The 23,903-nt window shown below is 37.5% G+C and overlaps 1 protein-coding gene across 12 annotated transcripts in view; it reads right to left on the bottom strand.

The window, feature by feature from the left end:
- Positions 1 to 16,059: 16,059 nt before the first annotated feature.
- ATP2B2 (ATPase plasma membrane Ca2+ transporting 2) overlaps positions 16,060 to 23,903 on the bottom strand; it is a gene marked incomplete at its 5' end in the record, with an annotated part of 180,885 nt that continues 173,041 nt past the window's right edge. For all 12 annotated transcript variants that reach the window (XM_080625697.1, XM_080625698.1, XM_080625701.1 and 9 more), the window contains one exon: positions 16,060 to 16,696. In XM_080625697.1, the coding sequence (XP_080481823.1) occupies positions 16,385 to 16,696 (312 nt within the window). In that variant the 3' untranslated portion in view covers positions 16,060 to 16,384. The remainder of the gene's footprint in view (positions 16,697 to 23,903) is intronic.

Below are 23,903 nucleotides of genomic sequence, written 5' to 3'. Positions count from 1 at the left end.
TTTGATCAGTTAATTTTGGACCCTCTGGGACGCGCTAAAAGTTGTTTCTTTTTTGTTCGGAGCACAGCTCAGCAGTCTGGTAGCTGAATGTTTTGCTGCCTCTTGTCTTTGTCATCTCTTGCACTTCACTGGGAGCAATTATAATAGAACTGGAAATGCAAACATGGTAACATGATCATTTATTAATGAAGAGAGTGGGTTTATTGCTGAAATGAGGAAAAATGTTCTATTTAAATTCTAGCTATGAGCATTACCAGTATTTTTCAAAGGGAAAGCAGCCCAAAATATCAAGATCAATGTGACTTTATGTCTCCATAGCATCATTACTTCACTAACACTTAGAAAAATGAATGAAGAGGTCAACATAGATTTCTCTATCTTCACCCAAATTGATTGAACCAATTGCACTGTTTTATTTCCTTGTGCATGTAGCCAATAATTATAGGAACATTTAGGAAAATCCAGAATTTTAAGACTCCTAGAAAATATTTGAGAAAGCAAGCTGCAGACCCGTCACTGCACAGTTTGGAACCCCTGAGTCAGATTTCATCTTAGCTAATGTATTCTAATACAGCACTTCTTATTGAAAGCTAGACCTTGCCCAAAATACAACCTTGGTGAACTCTTTCTATAAAAATCATTCGCTTTGAAATTATCACTTCACTTTGTACCTTGATAGTAACAGCTTTGAATGGGGCCTTGCAGTATGAAATACCAAGAGTTTAACATCAAGAATTGTTCTTCAGGAGTTTCATATCACTCTGGAAGAAGTTATCAATTGGAGCTTCTGTTATCCAGTACAATCACTGTATTAGACTTGAAATACATTGGTCTGTGTGGTCCTACATAGCGGGGAAACAGGATCCAGATAAATCCCAGCTCTGGAATTCCCACATGGTCAAAACCACAATCTTAAATATACCTGGTAATTAACCGTATAATCAATGTAATATTATCAGCTATTGCTATCAAGACTGCCTTAGGTATTATCTGTTACGTATCAGTTACCTTGAGTGTCTATTACTTTCTATAAGAGTATCTCATGTTAGTATTTTTAATAACTAATTTGCTCTGGAGAATGAGAATAGGCTTTGGATCTCACTTCACTCCATATCCAGACATCCATAACGCCCTGTGTGCAGCTGGATTTTAATGCCGCTATAGTTTTGGAGGAAGTTTTTCTGGTATTTTCGGATTTAGATCTTTTCTTGGGGATTGGAATTAAATGATCTTAAAAGTCCCTTCCAACCCAACCCATTCCATGATCTGTGATCTCAGACATGCTTTGGAACTTTGCTTTGTGTTCTTTAAAAAGTTTTATTTTCAAAATGATTGCTTTTTCAAGACTTTTGTATCATTGAAGGCTAAATCTGGACATGACAAACTTTATCTGAAGTGAAAGACATATGAGGCAAAAGTGAAAAAATAGAAATCAATTTCTATTCCAAATACTTTCAGAAACCAAGGATAAAGAAATAAAATAGGAAGTTTTCTCTGGGACTTCTTTTGAAGCATCACTGGAGTAACGTACTGGCTTTTTCTGAAACATATGTATGCCTTCAGAATCTAAAACATCTTTCAAAAGTTTGTATAATTATGCTTTTGACATGCAATCCCTAGAAATTGGAAACACCAGAGGGAGTAGTTTCTCTTTAAATATGAAGAGTACAGAGGCCAATATCTCAAGCAGAGAGGAGCTACCAAAATGCTCCTTGCCTTTTGCAGTTAGCATAAGGTACTGCAGATGGCTCTTGTCCAGAATTTCAGAACACCTGAAGACAGCTACATTCTGGCTACTAATGCGTCATGCAAGATGAAATAGAACCTCCTGTGAAGCTTGTTCATTTCTTTAGACAACATAGTAACATTTCTCCAGACTATTTCCAGCACAACTTCTCAAAGCTAGTGGTTAGACAGAATGCCTTTTATTAGACTTTTTGATGGTCTAGGGTGACACTATGTGGCTAATCTGAGCAGTGAAATATCAATTGCAAGTTATCTCTTGAAATAACTCATGAGGAAAATCTAACCTCTTAATTCTAATGCTAAACAGACAAGGTTAGAGCACATCAGGTTTTATTAACGTCACATGAAGTGGTGAGCGTGTCTGAACTTTTTGTTCCTAACCATAACATTCAAAGTATCAGTTGACGTAAATATATGCAATGAAAGAAATTATTACACTGAAAATAGACTCTGCCTTAGAAGGGATAGACGAGTTAGGCTGTGGTCTAACCCTTTTTAGAAAGGAAAGAAGTATCTATAAATACTGTCCTCTCTATCATCAGCTGTGTGTTGTCAAGTCTGTTAGGAAACAAAGAGCAGGCGATACTCCTAGTCCAGTATCTTCAGCTGTTTCCTGTTACCTTGAAGTTAATTTTCTTTTCTTTGGCCCTGTCTCCCCACCCCTTCCCCCCTTTCATTCCTTTCCTGGAAGGACTGTTTGGGTCTCATCCATCTCTATGGATGTGGACAGTCACGATCTAATACTGCAAATAATACCACACCTCTGTATTTGCATGGATACATGTCAAGCTGCTTTATCCCTACAGTTCATGGCTCACCACACACGTATTTGGGTGGCAGTCTGTTTCAGCTCATATCTTGAATGAATGTCACTCATAATTCCACAGATTGCAAGAAGGCTTCACTGGTTCCACCTAATGACAATTCAAAGTCATCAGCTTGTGAACTTATCCCATGTCCAAGGAAAACTCCCTTTTACATGGGTCAACATAAGCTTTTAATGCCCTAAGTATGTCAGTTCCTGTTTAAAGCTTTTCAGCATGCACCAGCATATCATTTGGGAAAAACAGTCGGAGTGTGACATACTGCATGGCACCCTCCAAGTGTCTCAACCTGCCAAATAACCATTACTTTAAACTGCCTCAGGCCTTATCTTGCTATGAAAGCAAGTCTCTTTCTTAGTTCTTCAGATACAACTCCATTTTCAGGTAAATTTAGGCTTGTAAAATTTAGTGTAGGAAACAGTTTGAGCCTGCTGCATTGTCCAGATATCATCTATTGCAGCGGCAATAAGTGAGGACTTTAATAACTAGTTCAAGCAGGTTTTGTATAATCTTATAATCAGATCCTGCTCTTCGTCCCTGCACCCCAGTTTCTTGGCTTGAACTAAGAGTGAGGCAATCTTAATAGTATTTGTACTTCTTTGGTGCAATTTCTCCGAAGGTTTGTCAGGCCTCTTCCCAATTTGCTGTAGTGTTTCCCTCAGAACCAGCATCAGTCTGTTTGGAATTCAGAGACTGTCCTAACACAGATTGTCTTCTCAGCTGCTGCACTTGGCCTATATTTAAATCCACAGTGGGGATAAATCTAGTATTACTTCTGGAAATGGACCTTCTTTGTTGTCCCTTCATTGCTTTTTTGTACACCAACATTTACCAGATCCACTGATGCAGTTTGTGACCACAGTTCCCTGTATCATTAGTTTCAGCTTGTCAGTGACACTCAGCAACTCTCAAGTCTGTCACTCCTTCAGAGCCATGAAAGTTTTGCTGGTTAAGGATCACCTGAGATGTTGGCTCCCAAACCAGATGTCAGTAGTCTCCTTTGCTATTGGTGCTGCTATTAGAATTTCTATCCCTAGATAATATTTTTACAGCAGAACAGCTCTTTTCCAAATAATTTGTTTATCCAAAGGGAATTTCCACAGTTAGCATTTATAGCATAATAAAACCCAGCCTTGGCTATTTTTATTGTCTATAGTTCACTTGAATTTTAACGCTGACCTCCAAAAATTAGATCTTAAAAGTTGTAATCCATCAGCATATTACAATCACATTTAAGACCACTTAGCTATTGCTAATGGGAGCTGGGGAAGGAGGCAGGCAGAAGTCATACCTAATTTTTTTGCAGGTCTCATATTTTCTTAGCCAAAACATTTCTGTGTATTTTGTTGATCTAAGGTATAAGGAAAAGGTAGACCTTAGAAGCTTATCCCCTAAACTTTAACATCCTAAATCTTTAGCAGCTAGGCTTTCATTAGCACAATGAAAGTGCTATCTTATAATAGGAAGGTTTCTTTTTCTCCAGTTCCCTTCAGTAGCAGCACTTAATTCCATGTTATTTTTCTGGAAGTCGAGGTGATTCTCCTTAGATTAGGTACAATTATAATTTTATCCATTTCTGTGGTTAAGGAAATGTACTTTACATAGCTTACACTCTTCAGTTTCACACAATTTGGACAAACTCTTGAACATTATTGACCTTGATGCTCTCTGCTGATCATGATTTGTAAGTTACAGGCTAAGTCAATTGATCAGTTGTTAACTTGTCTTTCAAGTCCTTACTATTATCTGATTGGCAGCCTGTACTGGAAGTTTTCTCCTCAACCACCTACAGCCAATGCATGTACTCACCACTTACGCTGATGGTAGGTTTCTTAATAACATTTCAAGTCCTAGAATTAAATGTAGCTAATTCAGGCCAATTTCTGGATACACATTCCACAGCATATTTAGAACTTCAACTTCAAGCTGTATGCTACAAGCCGAACTCATTTTCTTAAGTTTTCACATGGACCGTATTGCTGTTGAGAGAAGTAAGTACTGTACTGAGCTTTCCAGCAGAAGGAAGCTGTGTTGTCCCTCTGTTTCCTTGTCACAGTGGTTTCAGCAAACTATTCTAAGGAGCAACCCGATGACCTTTTTTAAAGCAGCTGTTGAATGAAGCTTTGACGATCTATATAACTCATGGGTAGATTTGAAGGTCTGCATTTAAAAATATGGTAAGAAACTGCAATTAAAAATGATAAGAAGAGAGCTGGTCTGTTTAAATTATTAGAAATTAATTTAGCCTGCTGGAGGGTATGCTATTCCTGTGCTTTGAAAGGAATCAGAAGAGTTCTTATTTGGAGCTTGTAGCTACATTTGTACGATGTGTGGAAACGCTGTGTTCTCATAGCCAGGGCACAAAGTTCTGGCTATAGGAACCCAATTTACAGCCTCAAGTCCTGTACACTCTGCAAGCCAATCAAGAATTCTTCACCTTGGCAAAGATCTTTCATCTCAACAACCTGCAGCTTCCCAAACTTCTTAATTCATCCTCCTTGTCATGTCTCAATGTTCTTCTGTCACTTACCCTATGCATTCACCAGTGAGTAACAGAATTCCCTCATCTGGAGTAGCATTTGTGATGTGCATTATGCTTATCTGTGCTACAGCAGATCAAGTGCTCCTGCAAAGGGTTGTGAATCACATGCAGGAATAGCTGCCTGTGAAAAAGACTAGTCTTTTAGCTCAATGTAAAGCTAAGAATGGTTTGATGTTACTTGTTTATTCATCTTTCTTATCATCAAGATGGATGATTTTGTTTATTTTTATGTAGAATAGTTTTACATATTATTCCTAAAGATTTAAAAATTTATTACTCAGTAGACTATTATCAACCTTTTTCTTCCAGCCATATTTAAACCAAATGGAAAGGAAACCCAACAAAGAAAAAGAGTTCAAGGAATTCATATCACCATCTACATTGCTGTTCAGCATGGTTTGTTTGGGGTTCTTTTAAATAACTCCACAAAACCCTCCTGAACTGGTGTATAATCTAATGCTGCCAAAACAAAAATAGCACCCACAACAGTTTAAATACAAAACTAAAGCAACCAACAGAAAACTGGGGGGAGGGGGGTAAAAAAGGAACATTTATCAGAACGCAAAAGCAATTCTTGGAAACAGTTTTTCCTTTTGATCAGAATAACTTAACTTATCAGGGACAGCTTCAAAGCTCAGCATTTCCTGAGAATTAGTGAAGCTTGAAGAGTGTGTTTCAAGTGATAATCTGCTATTTCCGTGGTGGTGGCAGCTTACACAATGAGATGCAGTTCATGAGATTCAGTTCTAATGGCAGATGGCTCTCAAGCTGTATTTTAATCTATGCTGAGGACATCTAAGATGGGTGAATGAACACAGTTTATATTCTGGAGAAATAAAAATTAATTTTGAAGATGAACTTCAAATCGTTTGTAAGTTACTCATTCTCCATACAAAAGTGCTGATGTGGTGAAAGCAACCGTTATGTGTATGTGATTCAATAAACCCATAGAGGAAATATTTGCACTTTGGTGACTCTGTGCCATGGGGGCTGTAGGGCCTGTGGATAATCAGAGCCCTACTGATTTTATACTCATTTTCTCTATTGTTATTCATACCATGTTCTTAAAACCTGGGTTGTACCAGCTGTATTTTTAACTCTGTTCGAAAGAGAGTATTTCTTGTATCATGGACATTACGTTGTGGGGAATGCCCTCTCCCCACACCGGTGCCACTGTCAGAGGATTGTATCTGCATTATGAATATTAAGTATGGGGAATCATGGCAGTTATTAGCACACGCGTTACCATAGGCCCCAGATCCTGGAGCATTCAGGCTCTGTTATAATGTACAATACTTAAAACAGAAGCAGGTTATGAATTTTATAATTGCATCACTCAGGAATTGTTCTTTGAATGCAGCAGAATGTTTTCTCCTGTGGCTCTCACATACAAAGAACAGCTTTTCTTCCTTCTCTTTTGGTAGAGACTAATGCAGTCCGAATCTTGAGAGAACAAGTTTCTAAAAGATCCTGTTCTAATTCATATTCTGCCCAGTGTCCCTTCTGTCATCCCTCTTCAGCAGCTGTTTCTCTTGCTCCATATAGATGGGTTACAGAGGTTAACAGATATTGTACAAATCTGACAGGTTTAGAAGCCTTTGTGTGATACTGTGTGTGTATAACACCAGATTTTTCAATTGCAAACCTCTGAGGGTTTGTCAGAGATTGTAGGGACAAGAACAGATCACCTTAGTTTCTGGAAACATAGCACTGCTTTGGGTTGGTTTTTTTTTTCTGCCAGCTTTCCATATCAAAAAGCACATCTCTGTATTCTGATTGGAAATTAGTTATTTTTTATTCAAAAACTTGTGCCTGGCATTGCCCTATGTCTGAAACCAAACCATAATAATCCTGTTGGCAACACGGCTATGGTGTTATCTATCTCAGCCTTTAATGCCACAAGAAGCACAGAAAATGAGTTGCATGCTTTCTTAATCGCAGAACTGGAATCTGAAGAATAGGTTGAAAATCCTAACAGCAAAGTTACTCCAAGGAATAGAATATGAATTGATATAATGAAACTGAAAATTATCATTGCAGAGGGAAATAGAGATCCACTATACAAATGGAGGTTTGAATAAAACCGAAACAACCCACAAAAAAGCACCAAACCCAAAATTATCTCCCTTAAAATGAAACCAATACATTAGTGTCCTTTCTCTGCATGAACATGCTTTAAAATCATTAACATCACTACTAAACACACATGATTTCTTGAGATAGGCAGATTAAGCACAAGACTGAGCAGTAAGACAGTCTGATGGAGTTGAGTTTTTAAATGAATTTAAAGATGTATCAGAAGGGTCTTTAAAATCCGACTGATTTCCAGTGTAGGCAATTCCTACCTTAATTCTGCCTCTCTAGACAGCAATACATCGTAACATTAATGCATGCCTCGCTTATAGTCAAGGATTGTTTTTAATCGCAGGACACGTCTTCACACACTGAGATATTCTGGGCTTCCACATCACTGAAGGTATACTAAAAAGCAAAAATCTATGAAATTAAAAGTCCATAGTTCTCCTGCACCCTAATTGGCCTCCTGTCTCTGAAGCAATATATAAAAAAGCACTGATAGCACTACCGAGAAAGCTTATGCTTGGGTGAAGTCACAGCAGGGAAGAGATGGTTACAGAAATAAAGTATCTGTGGGCTATTAGTTGGAAAGCCAACTAAAGAGTAACTGTGAGATATTGAAAACTAGAGAACAATGTACTACAATGTGGCACATTTTCAAAGGAAATCAACTTTCAAGTAAACGCTGCAGAGTTCTAATTTTTTCTTTAGCAAACTTTCTTATGATGTTAGGAATTTTTTAACCATTTACTTAAATTTTCTCACTAGAAATTTTCTCAAAATGGTGTTCATGTGACACTTTCAAAGCTGATTTTCACAGGGCCATAGTAAGGAGAACAAACTGAGAGAGCTATGCTGACTTTTCTGTCCTCCTGACACCATTTAGTTGCAGTCTCAGAACAAACATGGTATTTTGTTAAAGCCGCTACCATGGTAAAAGCTTCCTCTCTTCTCCTTTGCGATAATGCCTGCAAAGTCTTACCTTCAAGAATTGGTGTTTTCTGAGCCCAGTTCATCTTTTGTAAAACCAGACTAATTTTTTTTTTCTAATCTGATAACATTTTCTGAATGATGTTTTGTGGAAATAATTTCAAGGGGACATCATTTGATACAAGGTTTAACTACCTGAGTTAGTTTGAGTTCCCTACCAAACATCAGATTGTTGGGGAACTTAGGTAATGGGGGGGGATTAATTTGGTTTTGTATAAAGATATGTTTTGGACCACATAGTAAAGGCCTTACATGAGCTATCAAACGAAGGAAGCTCGAATTGCAACTACAGTTTCATCCCATTTCAGGAGTCAAGACTACAACTGAACACTTAAATATGGTGAGACTGCATTGACAAAGAATGTATATCTTAATCAAACATTTTATTGACTATAGGTAGCAAAATATTCCCCCATGTGAGGAAATTCCAAGTTCTACCAGCTATCATTTTCAGTGTCTGATGTTTGGAGGGATGGCAGGTTTCCACTCTGCTGTAGGAGTTCACTATTAACATAAGGATGCTCTGCCAGTGGCGTATTATAGAGCAGCCTGCACTTTTTTAGGAACAAAATGTACTGGCAGGATTGGATGGGCAGGAACACTGAGGAGACAAAACGCTTTGACATTATTAGGTAGCGCTTCTCTCCTTAAACTGAAAACGAACACAACAGCAATTCAGTCATCCCTACAGCAAACTCAACCAATGGGGTTTTCTCATTCAATGAAAATACAATTCATATCCAGGAATTATGTGATACAGGGAGACTGGGATATAGGTGTTGTGGTTTAACCCAGGACAATAGGCTATTAATAAAAGGAAATAGGTAAAAAGGCATTTTTCACTAAGACCATTTTTATCACCTCAGGGTTATAAGTAATAATACAGAAAAATGTAATAGAAAAATGCTGAAAATATCCAAATACTTCACAAGCAGAGAAAATAGGATAATAAACCCAAGTAAAAGTGATTTTAATTCTTGATGGTAAACTCCACCAAAAGGGTGCATATGCAGCCAGAAACGGCTTCCCCAGCTGCAGCCAGTGCAGTACATCCTCCAGCAACAGAGCTCATTCTCCCCAGCCTTGCTGGTACTCCAGCAAGAATGGCTGTTAACGTGAAGTGTGATGGTATTTTGCCAGATGCAAGCATTTGTCTGGCAGAAAATAATTTTGCTTTAGAGCAGCCACCAAACAGATGCTTGTGACTCTGCATTTTTGCTTCTGAAACCATAATTCTCTATGATAGGCTTCGTACCTTAGTGGCAAGACAGACAGTCACAGGCACTGAGTGCTCTCTCTTTGGGGTATGGGGAGCTCCATAGGCATCTGTTCAATTCCCTCTGTTGTAGGCTGGGTAGAACAGTCATTTTAATCTGAAATAATTGCAGTTTGATTCTATGATCAGTCGTTGCTGCTGCTTCTCTGCCCCAGCACGAGCCCCCACCAAACCATATGGTGAGACCAGTCATGGAACTGGCTAGAAAGCAGTGGAAATTATCCAGGAACAGTAAAAACCCAGCAGATAAAGTCTGTTCCAGATGTGTAACTACATAAACACTAGTGCTGGCACGTAAGGGAGTGCATGATGCTTTTTGGTGGAATAGCAAGTTTATCATTGGTAGCTATGTAATAGTGTTAGGTGTTCAGCATGCTCCTCTGTGACAGAAAGCATTCCACTTGATTCAGTTGCATCCCAAACATAAAGCACTTTTTACGCACAAAACGGCATGCAGCTGTCTTCTGTTAACTCCTGTCATCTTTGTCTTCTAGAAAAGAATTCCAGACATGGATCAAATTATACCTATGCAAAGTAAGCATAAGAAAGCTTTCCTAGTTGACATGTTTTGGTAAGAACATATTGGTAATATATTCCTGTGGTTTGTCATCAAATAATGGTTGTCTTATTTTCTTTAATCTTTCTAGAAAACTATTTCAAATGCATCTCATAAATCTTGAATAACTTGAAACAACCTGATAAAAGGACCAGGAGGTTTTACAAATACATACAGGGTCCTCTTCAACAGATATCATAAATGTTTTAGAAAGTTCTTTCAAGAAAGCTACATAACTTCCCTGCTAATGTTCATTATTGTACCAACACTGCTTATACCAGATCAACTCCTAATGGTTCTTAAATGCACATAGACAAGCGATAGAGGGAGGTGCTTTATCATTTGCTTGAAAAGAGAACAAATCCATCACAAACAGAATGAGTGAAGTACATTCCCTTACTTGGAACTGAACACTTCAGTTGGTACCAGGCAAATGTAATGTCCCAGATACACTGATAATCAAAATTTATTTGAACATATGGGAGAAAATGTTGTTGTATTTCCCCTGGTTTGTGTTTTTCAAGTCTGCCTTGTTTACCAAGTTGCTTAATCTTATTTCTCTTCAGTTCCCATCAGGTTAGATCATAATATGCCTGTTAACACCTGTTTGTAGAAAGAAAAACAAAATCAGACGCTTCTTTATCTTATTTAGTACCTCTTAGATCAATGTGTTGGTGAACAAACCTTAGCATTCCCTAAACAGATTTCATGTACCAATAGAATTAGAAATACGCATTTGTAGTTTATAATCCAGGCCAGTTTACATGTGGACCCTAGTCCTGATCTGGGCCATGAATACATTTGATGATGTAATTCTTAATATCATGTTTTATTATGTCAGTGTCGCACACTGGAGCAGAGATACGGAGCTGCTGGAATAGAAACATAAATAGGAAATGTCTATTGCTTACCTTTTTGTAGTTCCTCAGAAGCAACTCTAATAATACAGTATTACCAGCAGGAAGCTGGAAGTATTGAACCCTGGTCCTCTCACAGCCTGGGCAAGTAAATGTGTTGCTAAGTGAGCTACTTACTTCAGTGTAATCCAGTACCACAAAATGTGTCACTTATTTTTGTATCACAGAAGGGGATGCTGGAGATCATCTACTTCTGGTGAAAGAGATGTCAGGTTTGGGCTAACAGCTGAGCAAGGGTCTGTTACATCTGTTTTCCAGCTAGAGGTCTAGACCTCACTTTGGGAATCTCAGCCTATTCACGAATTTGGACTGAAGCTGGAAAAGGCTGGTAGACAGAGACTACTACTCTAGTACCTCTTGTATTCAAACTCAGTTCCTAGATCAAGCCAATAACAAACAATCAGGATTTTATTTCGTTCCGTTCCATTATATAGCAAACTCTACATGCACCTGCATTTTCTTCCTTTCCCTCCCTACTTTTCTCTTTGCCTCTCCTTCATGCACTATTTGTGAACCATTTCTCCCATTCCATCTCGGTAATATCTGCATCAAACAAATACATATAGTAGCATTTAGTGTGGCATCAGTCTACATGATCAGCACCTGATATTTCTATCAAGGCATGCATGACTACCCTCTTTGTCTTCATAGGAGTGTATTTCATATGGATGTGAGAAGAACAGCAAGAATAAACCATGTCATTCTTATTTTGTATCAGGACATCAGGCTTAGTTCACTGTGATGGACTAGTGACTTTAACTTCAAGTACTATGTGCCTTTCTGAATCCTCAATCTGATGCAGGATAAGAAGTCAGGGTAGTGGGGAATTTCATCCCTGTTATTCTTCTAAATTCACATGTACAACTCACATCCATGCAGTGCTAAGAAAGTATTTCACAAACATTTTTGAGAAGGTACAACTCATAAAATACATCTCTGAAGCTGACAGAAGCTTAAAAGATATTCAGTGGTTAAAACGCACCCTGCAGCCACAGTCCTCTTCCTTACTAACACCTCAACACACAGATACTTGTAAGCAGAGACAGAGTGCTGCAAAAGCACTTGGACTGAGGCTGTAAATAAAGTATGTAAGGAGGAGGTAAATGAGTGACAGAGAATTAGAAGATAAATATTTCCAGATTGCTACCTAGGCTGAGCTCACAAAATCAAAGCAGAAAACTGTTTAATTCCAAACCAGTTATAAAGCTCAATTAATATAAGAAATCTGTTAACAAATAACTATTTTCTGTAGGGTTTTAGTTGAATTTACTGTATTGAATACATTTTTGTTTCTTAGTAACTTATCTCCCACTGTAGTACTATTTCACTGTAGTTTTGGCCGCTATCAAATATTTCTCATCATACAGAATTTGTGGGTTAAAAACTTGAAATCAAGGTGGGAAGACAGGAAAATCTGAAAGCTGAAGCATTTTACCTTTAACAATGAGATTATATCATAGTCACTCACCTTACACCTTGTGTGAGGAATTCAGCCCACTATATCTCTTTAGCTGACTTCAAAACCTTGCTGTTGCTAGTACAGTTGCGTGTACAACCACAGGCTGTACTGCAGCTTATGGAACAACAGCATTAGTCTAAGCTATAAAAATAAGAAGGAACTTTGGGCTGAGGGTCTAAGCACCAGAATGGAAAGTCCCTTATTTTGCCCTAGCACTGCATATGCAGTGTTTAAGTTCTTAATGGCAGGACACAAGTCCTGGACTGAACTCGGTTCCAGAAAGTTTTTTTCTGATTGTGACAGAGGGGGAAAAGAGATGAAAAAAATGTATCTAAATGAAGGGATATGTCATGGGCCAAAGTGATAGGAAAAGAGAGTTCCACGTCTCTTGGTTTTAGGACCAAAATTAAATTACTTGTTTCAGACACAAATTTACTGTACTTGGTAATTCTAGGCGACTTCACTGCAGCATCATTCACATCAGCCACTCCCACCATTGTGCACCACCACCTCAGCATGGACCAAGTCATCTTTCTAGGCATCATCCTGGCCCATAGTCTGGCAGGGACTGGAAGCACCCTGGTTTGGCTCATGGCTGGGGATTACTGAAAGTGTAACCACTGACTGCTGAGTAGGCTTCTTGCTGCCAGTCCTCAAGCTTTATATACACCTCTCCATTAAAAACACCTCAGTGAGAATCCACAGCTAATCCTAATGACTTCAGGTGAAAATAAAGAAAGCTGTTACATTCAGACCATTATTGTTCATGCTGCTTTGTGAATTTATTTCTTTAAATTTTCCACTTGTGCTGCTGCCAAGAGAGATCTATTAGACAGAAAGCAGCAAGAGTAAAACTTCATCATTTTGTTTCAAACTATAAAATAATTTACATCACATATTTTACTTACTTTTGTCTTTTTTTTTTTTTGGTTTTTTGTTTTTTGAAACCACAAACATTCCAGCATCACACTGTAGGAATAAGAATAACAATAGAAAGCATAACCTTTTGCATAGTATTAAATGAACAGACAGAGTTAAGTTCTTTATTTACAATTATTGTCTAGATAAAAAAATTCATAAAAACAGATGAATGAACATATATTAATAACCCCTAGTGGGATGGATTGCCAATGTACCACTGTATTGTTGTCCACAAATCTCATGCTGCTAAATACAGTACGTAGAGAGCGAGCATTTATATATTGCAGGGAATTTTAACAAACTGATCATTTTGGTTTTTGATCCATTGTTCCCATCACAGAGAGGTCAAGCAATAAAAGAAAGGAATTGTGATGCACGACTTGTAGTTGAAAGGTCATAGCTATTCTGCTTAAAAAAAAAAAAAATCTATCATTTATCATATACATAAAGCACAGTCTCTGCTCACAAAAGCCCAAGTTTTCTATGCATCTCAGTTTATATATGTTTTACTATATATACACAGAATGCAGTGTTCATTGTCTTAACAGTTTTCAAGTCTGCAAATGGTACCTTAGGGAGGGGTACTCCTACAGGAGAATTGAAAGACAAATGAAACCAAGAGAAAACATGAAAGAGTGTTTGGAAATAAAAAGGCAAACAGTCAGTGTGAAGATGCTGAAAGTAAATTGTTCCAGTATTAGTAGCTTCTGTAGTTGTTCAAGTCCAAAGCTAGAGGCTTCCCTGTAAATAGATAACACTTTTTTTTTCTTCTGAATATGATATCCCAAATAGGCCATAGAAACCCAATACATGTTATACAAAGGTTAATCACCATATTTACAAAGCGAACAATCCTGACTGAGTTTCAATCACTTTGTTGCTAAGAGTTAGCTAAATAATTATGTTTCCATGCTAGCTTTTTACTGTTAAGAAACGGGTCACACTATCTGTTGAAGAGAGAGTTGTATATGCCTTCAAAGACCTGTTCTGCTGTTGAGTGAAAGGTTTGGATCAGATAGCGAACTAAGACTTTGAGCCAAAAAACATTCAAGCTTCTACACAAGAGTCCGGAAGCTGGCAAGTCAAGCTGATTAGAGCGTTACCTGGCTGAATAGTCTTGATGCACCCTGAAAACGTTTTAGTCACTTCAGTCTGCAGTTTGGCCATGAGTCTAATCTTGTTTTGGAGAGTTCTGGCTTGGTTTAGTGCTTGTGACTGCAGAGATGCACCACTTTATGAGCCAACTCTAAGACAACCAGTAAGACCTTAACAAATCAATTTATCAAGCTAGTTTGAGAGTGTTTTTCAACACATCTGGCATAATCAATTGTGTAATTCAAAATGTCTTTTGCACTGTACAGTTACGGAAAAAGATCATATGCTGAAAAGTCTCCAAGCAAACTTTATATTAAATACAAAAATTACTTATGAAAAATCTGTGATCCACAAAGTGCTTAGCATTCAAGTGGTTGACAAAGCAATTATAGAAGCTCTTAAGTTTTACGTTATCAGGGCTGTTACCATCTTGAAAAATCCTTTTTCACCCTCCATGCTGCAGGTTTTCTAAACAGCTTTCTTCATAGAAAGCTCAAGGTACAATAACGCAGGACTGTGTTACAGCGATACCTTGAGACTACAGGAAGACAAGCTCAGTTAAAAAACAAAAAATCACACAAAGCACAACTCAATATACAATTAATAAAGTTTCATTCAGACCTAATAGTGCAGAAATTATATTGTTCCTTTAAAAAAATCAAAGCAACAACCTACAGTGATTCTCATTCAAAATGCCAACAGCCCCTACTTTGCAAGTAGTAAGGAAATCAATGCCTAAAGTACTAACTGAAAGGGATTAACACAATATATCACAATATTTTAACATTAGTTTTTATCTCCATATAGACAACCCAAATATAACTTATTATATTTATAAACTCATATAATATCTCTCTAAAAATAGTTTTGGAAGCCATTGCCATATGTTAAAAGAATGAAACAGCCTCCTTTAGTGTATGTTGCACCAAAACAAAGTCAAGCATATTATTGGGGGGAAGAGACAACCTGATAATTTTGATTTTTATTTGAAACAAAGGAAGCCTGGTTTACCTCCCTGTATACAGGATCACAATGCTACATCCAATGTGTTATATTTTGGCTTCTTTTGTTATCTACTAGCAGTATCTACATTATTTAACACCCAAGAAAAAAAAATAATCAGGCAGAAATCAGAGCACGGTTGTAATAAAATATCCAGGGTGCGATATTACAGACATTTTCAATGAGCTGAGCTGAGCCAGTTTTATACTACTTCGGCAGGAAGTGCTTTCTTAATCCTACAAATAGTTAAGGATATTATCTACAGGTTTGTAAACAAATTACATTCTTTTTTTAGGACATAAATAAGTTAAAATAGTCAGAGCAATTTGAGCAGAAACAAGGCAACATGCCAACAAAGAAACTTTATATATATAACTATTTATATATAGATAGATATATACATATATATAATTAATTATGTATATACTTATATGTATATATCTCTATATATAGTCTCATAAATGTTTACGTTCCTCTGTCCAACTGGTGCAAATCTACTGTGCAAGTTAAGCTTTGCAACTTCAAAAAAGTTATTTAAATTAATCTATACAATTGAGTCCATGCCACACAAGCGTTTCAAAAAACTCACAGACCAGTGAATTGGATAAATAGCCTCAGAAAGAAGTCCTCTGCAGTTCCTGCTTAAGGAGGGAAAAACAAAAGGGAAGAAAAAGAAACCAAAGGAGAGAAAGAAGGGCCAGAAGTGTACAGTACGTTCATGCAGGAGGGGTGGTTTTGTTTGTCTGACAGGGAACAAGGGGAGGGGCTATGTAAATCAGCCATTCATTCTTTCCCCAAAACCATTGTGATCAACAATTCATTCACTTGCCTCAGAGTGAACAAGAGTTCAAACAGCTTTTCAGCCAGCAATGTTTTTAATATATATATTTATATATTTCGGTTGCTGTGGGGTTGTTATTTTATTTTACTTCTTTTTTTTTTTCCTTTTTTTTTTTTTTTTTTTGCAGTGACCTTTTCAGCTAAAGTGATGTCTCCAGGCTATGTATTGGGCTTCCTGGACTAGAAGAGGTAGCTGATTTACTTGTATCAGTTGTAAGATTTATTCCACTGTCGATAGCACTGTTGTTCTTGTTCAGCGAAGACGGTGGACTCGAGTTTTTCTTGAGAGCAGAGTCTTCTTCTAGGTCTGTGTCATCAATGAGTGGGATGTGGGGCTGGGAATCTTCTATCCTAAATTCAGGATGAGTCATAAAGTTGTGAATAGAGGTTCTAGATTCTGGTTTTTCTAAACCTTCATAGAGAGAGCTACGGAATGCCTTCACGACGCGGATCTGGGGAGAGAGAAGGAAAGAGGGGTCAGAGGCAGCGCCTTTGAAGGGCAACACTGTGCTAGAGAATACTTTGTGAAAAATGTAGCGTATGGTTAGGGCAGTGCAGGCAGCTGAAGTCCACAGTCTCTGGATGTTATGTGCATAAACAAGTGGCTCAGTTATGTGCATTTTGAATATCTGTATCAACTGCAATATTAAAATAAATCAAGTTTAAAGCCATCAAAGAACTGATGGGAAGTAGTGGTTAAAGAAAGCGAACGTCCACTCGTGTGGTACATCCCTAGTAAAAGACAAGCCATGTTAATTGTAATGCAAATGTAAAACCATGCATGTTGATAGTTTTGCAGTGAGTAGTAGGAAGGCTTTTTTAATTAAAAAAGTCTCTTTTGTATTGTTAAAAAACCATTACACATAACATATCACACTTCACAAACAGAAAAGCACAGAACAGAGACACGGTTGGATGGGTACGTATGAGACACACACAGGGGCCAAGTGTAAAAACTAGAACTAATATCAATGTTTTAAAGCAAAATCTAAATGAGGGCAGCCAAGAGCACAAAAAGCCAAGCAGACAAAGTACTAAGCGCAATCATGCTACCACAGGGAAAAAAAAATTCACAGTTACCACATGAACAGAGATAACTTGCACACAACAACTACACTTGGAAGCCTGGATAATGTGAACATAGTATTGTTGAACCAACTTTTATTTTTCCTTCATGCATATGTGAGGTAAACACTCGAGTATAGACCCACTGTTCTAGCCATTTAGCTTTTTAATATATATAGAATGTGATAAAGTACTGTATTGATTGTTGGGTTGAATTGGATTGCGTTGTTAAACAACAAGTTTTTTTGGTTTCTATGTCTCAGTTGTAAAACTGTGAAGTTAAATTCTGGAAGCGATAAAATTTATGCCATATATGCAGTCTTTAAACTATAAACTAGGTCAGCTGAGTGATGCCAGGGTCAGGCTCATGTCATTAACCCCCTGACAGTAAGAACACATGAAAAAGAACTGCAAGGCTCAGCCCAGTAGACTGTCAGGGATAGCGCAGAGTGCTTTCTCAGAAGAAAACGAGAGGAACAGAGTAAGGAGCATTGCAGAGTGCAGGCACTAAGTCCTCTGCAGGAGGGCAAAGGGAAAGATGCTGCCTGTACCCCAGTGACCTATCAGCTCTGAAAAGAAGGGAAGGTTTGTGCTGGTTTACTGCTGAAAAAAAACATAGCTTTTTGAAAGAGGGAGGTGGGGGCAGAGAGGAAAAAACAGAATGGCAAAACGTGATCTGTTGGCAAATGTTTTATGACTAAGTATGAAGTTCTATCCTTCTACTTCCATGTAGTCTATGAGTGAATTTTTAGCATTTCTCAGAGAGGAGACCAAAGCACAAGCAGAGGCAGAAAAGGTGCAAGCAGGCATTGTGAAAGCTTCTCCACACACATTTGAAATGGGTTTGTGGTTGGCATATGTATCTTTTTACACATAAATATGCTGCACATTATCGGTTAGCCTAATACACCCCTAATTTGTAAAGCTTTAATTCCTCTTTCAATTGGCAGACTGCGTTGCAGTCATGGCATGGCATCACAATAGCTGATACTGTGGTTGGAGTTGTCCAATCTGTACAGAATTTCAGCATAACTGAGAAGGAGCTGACTTGTACTTTGATCTCTTTGAAATTTATCTCCATTTATGTTTGCAAATTTGGATATTTATCATCTTCCAAAAATCCTAATAGCGGAAGTCAGTCATGCCATCTTAAGATACATGGCCTTCAGTCAGTCCAAACATTTTTCCTTTCTTTTGTACGTATATATTTGGTAACAGCGGGGCACAAAAAGTAGTTCATGGGACTGCTTATGTTCCAAATAAAAGGATTGGAGTGGTACAGAACAGCTAGTCCAGATGCTGCTATACTAGAAGATTTTAGGAGGCTGGCAGAGGTGCAAGACAAGAGGAAGATGAGAATAAATGTACAGGCTACAATCATAGAGTAACACTAACTAACTAACACCTCTTTGGCAGAGCCCCTGGAGTTATAAACTAGGGGTTTATGAGAGCTGAATCTCTTTGAGCTGTGCTGCAGTATGTGATGGCTCTGCATAGTGAACACACTGAGATAAGAGATTCATTTGCATTACTAAAGATAGGATTGGAACTCACAGGGAAGAGATGACATACTAATTCCCTCATTATCTATACCTTTCTATATTGTATTTTAAAGTGCAAAGTAATATAGTCTAAACAAGAAAAACAGAATAGTATGTTTTGTCAAGGCAATCTTTAAAACATGTTACTACATTGCCCTATTTTAAATCAGGAAACTCTGCAATACACTTGCTTTATAGTATGGGCTGATACAGTGACATTTTCTGCAAAGCTACCTATTATTTCTGTTATCTAACTAAAAATAACAGTCATCTCATTCAGTTGCAGCTACTTGCTATATTGTATCAACTAACAAAATAATTTCATTTTCTTGAATACAGACATTTCTTATTGCATACATTTAGGTTCTACTTGCTAGCTGGATTCTTTTCAATAAAGGTAAATTTTTATTTAAATAAAATGTTTACAATTTGATATCATGCTTGAACAGATCCAGAAGAATCCAATGGAATAAAGCTTTTCTTCAAGTCATGCAAACTGCATTTAAGCCTCTGTGGGTTATAGCAAGGAAGGAAGCGATTCCAATTTATGAGGCTCCAAGTTCCCTAGTAGGAACTATACTGCATTTAATACCAAAACTTGGCATCTGAGTTGCATTTCATACCAAGCTTTTAGACAGTCTAACTAGCTGACTAACAACTTACACAGCTGAGAGAAAACTGTAGCTTTAGGTTGTATCTGGAAGCCAGTTATGAAAACCTGCCTGCCATGACCTGAATTTGGTACTCAGCAGTGACTGAACAAAGGATCTACTGAGAGAAAACAGTGCACTAACATATTCTGCTTGGACATGCTTACACAGAGTCTGTAACTGCAGAACAGTCAGCCAGCAGTTGTATCCCTTAGTGTGAAGACCTGTGCCAGTTTTGGCATGGACTGTGCAGTCTTACAGGAACACTTAGCCGCTAATAAAATAGCTTCTAATTGGACTTAGTGATAAGTTCAGATCTGCTGATACCTAAAGTAGTTAATCTTATGAACACAATGGTAATGCAAAAGCCAAACTTGGGCAAACCCTAAAGCTGAGGATACATACAGTTAGCTTTCTAATAAGCCTTCCTCACTAGGGAGCTGTAGAAAACTACCTTCTTTTCTTAAAATATCCCTCAAGACATGCATATGTATTTTCTACTGATTTTTTACTTAAGGAGCACCTCCCTCCCCAACTTTAAATTTTGCATATTTAGCTTGGCATCTAGAAGAAAACATTCATGTTTTTAGTGTCACACCTCACTCAGTGGCAGAATTTCTGCATTACAATGTAATTCCAAATGTTGTTCATAGTCTGTCCCCCAATGCATAAAATTATTGCTTATAAGAACAAACTTGCTCCTTTCATTATGTTTGTTAGTGGAAGCTAAGGTTTATTGGATACAAAAGTGGTGTTCTAATTTCCATGGAAAATTCTACTATATTTAAGCTGAGAACGAAAAAAAACCCCCACTGTTTACCCAGAGTTACTTGGCCCAACAGCAACAAATTCTTTTAATACATGCTTAAGTTCAAGATTTGAACAAATATCTGGTGTAAAAATGTTCAGGGGCTTTGCTGAAACAAAGTTCATGTTACTTTTCTGAAGATAAAGCGGATGAACTTTCATATAATGTTATGGTCCATAGCATGTAAAAGCAGGGACATACCCATGATGGATAGAACCCAGAGGGTGCTGGTTTATTATGAACTATGTAAGTTCATGTCATGATGTTATTTTATGATACTGACAATGCCAAGGAAAGACAAACAATGTGATACAGCTCCCTTTTCTCACAGTAATGGAGACAACAGAAAAAAAAATGAACTGCTTTTAAACAAAAGACTGTGGGGACGACACTTCAGGACATTTTTGACACTGCTATAAGTTTCCACTTCTTTCTTCTCTGTAGCTGTAATAGAAAAAACTCTTCAGTTTCATCCCACCTTGAAAGTTAGATTTATTATACTGCATCAGGCAAGAAAAATAAAAGAAATAGATTTTTAGATACTACAAATTTTTCCCATCAGAAGAAAAAAGATGACGTTCAGAATCTCACTCCTAAGTACAACAATCTAGGCAAAATACACAAGGCCTGTTAAGCATCAACAGATGTATTATGGTTGGTAGTGTGTGGGCTTATACTCGAATGTTTACCTGGCTTCATATAAGCCAAGTATCTTGAGTTTGGTTCACATTCATTTCAGGCTCAAGGTTAAAGACTCACAACCTCTTTTTATTTCACTCTCTCCTGCTGAACCCTTTTGTCCAATGTTCTCTAGCCCTCTGGGAAAACAAACACATTTAATATTCAGACAGTAGAGAGTAGGGCACTGCAGAAGCAAATAAATTCAATACTGAAAGATCAGTAAGGTGATTAGTATAAAATTGTAAACAAGAGGTCAATTTTGCAAAGAGATGCCAACTCTTAGGTGTAACTGATACTGTTCTATATTAAGACTATAACTATACAAAGGCAAATAAGTTTGGTCAAGTACTACTGCATATGTAAAGCTTTGAAACAGAAGGCCTATCTTCAGTATATTTGGTTTTGTTTAGTTTTGAATCCTCCCACCTTTATATGACTAGAATGAGATTAGGTATCCACAAGAGTAAGTATTAAATGTGTTGGAGTCACCTCTAAGTGCTGCGGCTAGTATGCTCTAGATGGTATGATGCAGAACTTCAACAAATTCAAAGACAAAATACCCACTAAATTTTAGGAAAGTTTTCTGCTCTGATGAGTGAAACAGATGTGAGAGATTATCTGTGCTACTCTCTTCTTTCTACATAAATATGCAGTAAATCCAGTAAGAGCTGCTGAAAAGTCAAACCACATGCAGCAATGGAATACCTGCATATTCTGTGAAATCCTCAGGCCTGAGTCTCATTTTGCAAAAGGCTCACCTGGCTGTTATTGCACTGAATTTTAGGGCATGAGATCAGAATCGCATGCAGGGCTTCCACTTTCCATATCACATCTTCTTTGTTACAGGATTGCTGCAAAATTATGGAGTCTGACACTTTGGTGTCAGATTTGGCAGAGTTGAAATACATTATGCAACCCTGCTGTAAAGAATGTATTTCTGCATTAGGAGTCTAAACTTTCTTGTCATGCTGTATCTCCTTTTGAGGACTTGAGTTTATATTTAGACTTTAAACCTACTAAAAAAAAGCTAAAGAAGTTGATTTTGATCTTGCATATCCCAGCAGGATTGTGAAAACTTGGTTACAATCAGTAGGAACATCTAAGCTGTAGTATGGTATCCCTGTCTCTAGTTTGATGATGTTCCCAAACGGTGCAGCTTCTACAAACGTAACTTCAGATGTGGACTTTGTAAAGTTCTGGTTGTTACACTTCCTCAAGTGAGAATTAATCCATGCTGCCACAGAAAGCAACCAACATCTCCCCTGAGGCTGGTATGCCCACTTGACTTGCTGGGGGATCTGCATGTCCATCAATACTGGGCAGTAATCTTGGCCTTGCCATTTATTAAAATAGAGAATTGTGGGGTTTTTTAAGAAGTTTTTTCCCATTTTTCTTAATGAGAAAATCTGATCCAAACTTAAGACTCCTTCTCAAGTTTTAGTTGTAAAGTGTGTCCAGCTGAATGATGATTACATTTATGGGAAACTAAATATGTAAGAAATATAGAAAAACAAAAGCTGCTGGAACAGCAAACAATTTTTCTTGATCCAAAAGAATCTCATTTTCTAACACAACTATTACAAATAACTGTATTAAGCTCTCTCTTTAAAATTATCTTTTAGTAAATGGACTGTAATATGCACTAGAATGAAGTCTGCTGAGTGTCTTAGGCTAGTTTGACAACTTGCAGGTGTTGATGCCCTTATGCCACTCCGAGGCACATACTGCCTGTACAGAGCTTCTGCCTATAAATGACAGGTTCCTGAGAAGTCAGATAAATTTCAACTATTTCCTTAATTTTTCATTTCTTTCAAACCAACCAACCAACCAAACCCTAAAAACCTTCAGAGATTTACATGATGGACAAATACTTGAGAGTATTTTGTGGTTCTTTGATAAGATTTTAATCAGCTGCTACAGAATTTGGAGTCCTCACATTTTCCTGTGTCATTCTTAACAAATGGCTTGTTTGAGGCCATTCTTGCTAGAGTTATTATGAAGTACTCACTTCTAAAAGTCTCTGAACAGTGAAGGACCTCAGCAGGACAAAGAAAAAAGAACTTGGAAAGACAACAACTAGAGCTGATTCATGACCTGGGAGGCTGCCTTTTGGTGGGGTTTGGCTGGTTGTTTGGTGGTTTTTCCCTCCATGTTTCCAACACTTAACAGTACTTTTTCATTACCATCTTTTATGAAAGAAATTAATTCTATTGTAAGGGACCTGCAGTTTCTGGCTGCTTCCACTTAGGAACAGCAGAGACTATATATAAGACTGATATGAAGGCGGAAGAGCAAGGACAAAGGAATATTAAATGTGAGTCTGTCTTGGGAAGTTTGAAACCATGTTCTTTTGAAGGGGTCCCTACTGATAATATAAACATGTGAGAACCAGACAGAAACAGATTAGGATAAATAATAACTTGTTTACTTTGTGTACAGTGAGATGTACTCATCCTCTTCCTAATTAAACAATGTAGTAGCAAAGCCTTCCTGCATATACTTAATTTTAAGCACAAATTAACATTTTGTGTTACTAATTCTGAGCTTCAAAAGTAAAAAAGATGCTCCACTAAATCTGATTTTGTTTTCCCAAAATAAAACATCAAAATTAATACATGTAAAATATCAACCAAAGCTGGGATGGGATAGCCTCCTATCTAAACCCACTTCTAACTCTGTAGTGTAACAGCTTTACAATGATAGGAGATGGTGTGCATCCCTGCAGAGGACATGACAAAACCTGAGAACTTGGCTGATACCATATTACAGACAGACCCTTAGTTTCCCCATGTTTTCATTTTCTGTAGCTTAAATGTGTGCATATTGCATATGCATGCAGATTTAATGTGCACTGAAATAAATGTTCTACTTTTATCCGAGTATATAAAATGCCAGGTTTCAATTTGCAGAAATT

This window comes from Psittacula echo (assembly GCF_963264785.1).
Source record: "Psittacula echo genome assembly, chromosome: 9".
Classification (NCBI taxonomy): Eukaryota; Metazoa; Chordata; class Aves; order Psittaciformes; family Psittacidae; genus Psittacula; species Psittacula echo.
This window is presented reverse-complemented; position numbering and strand designations above follow the sequence as displayed.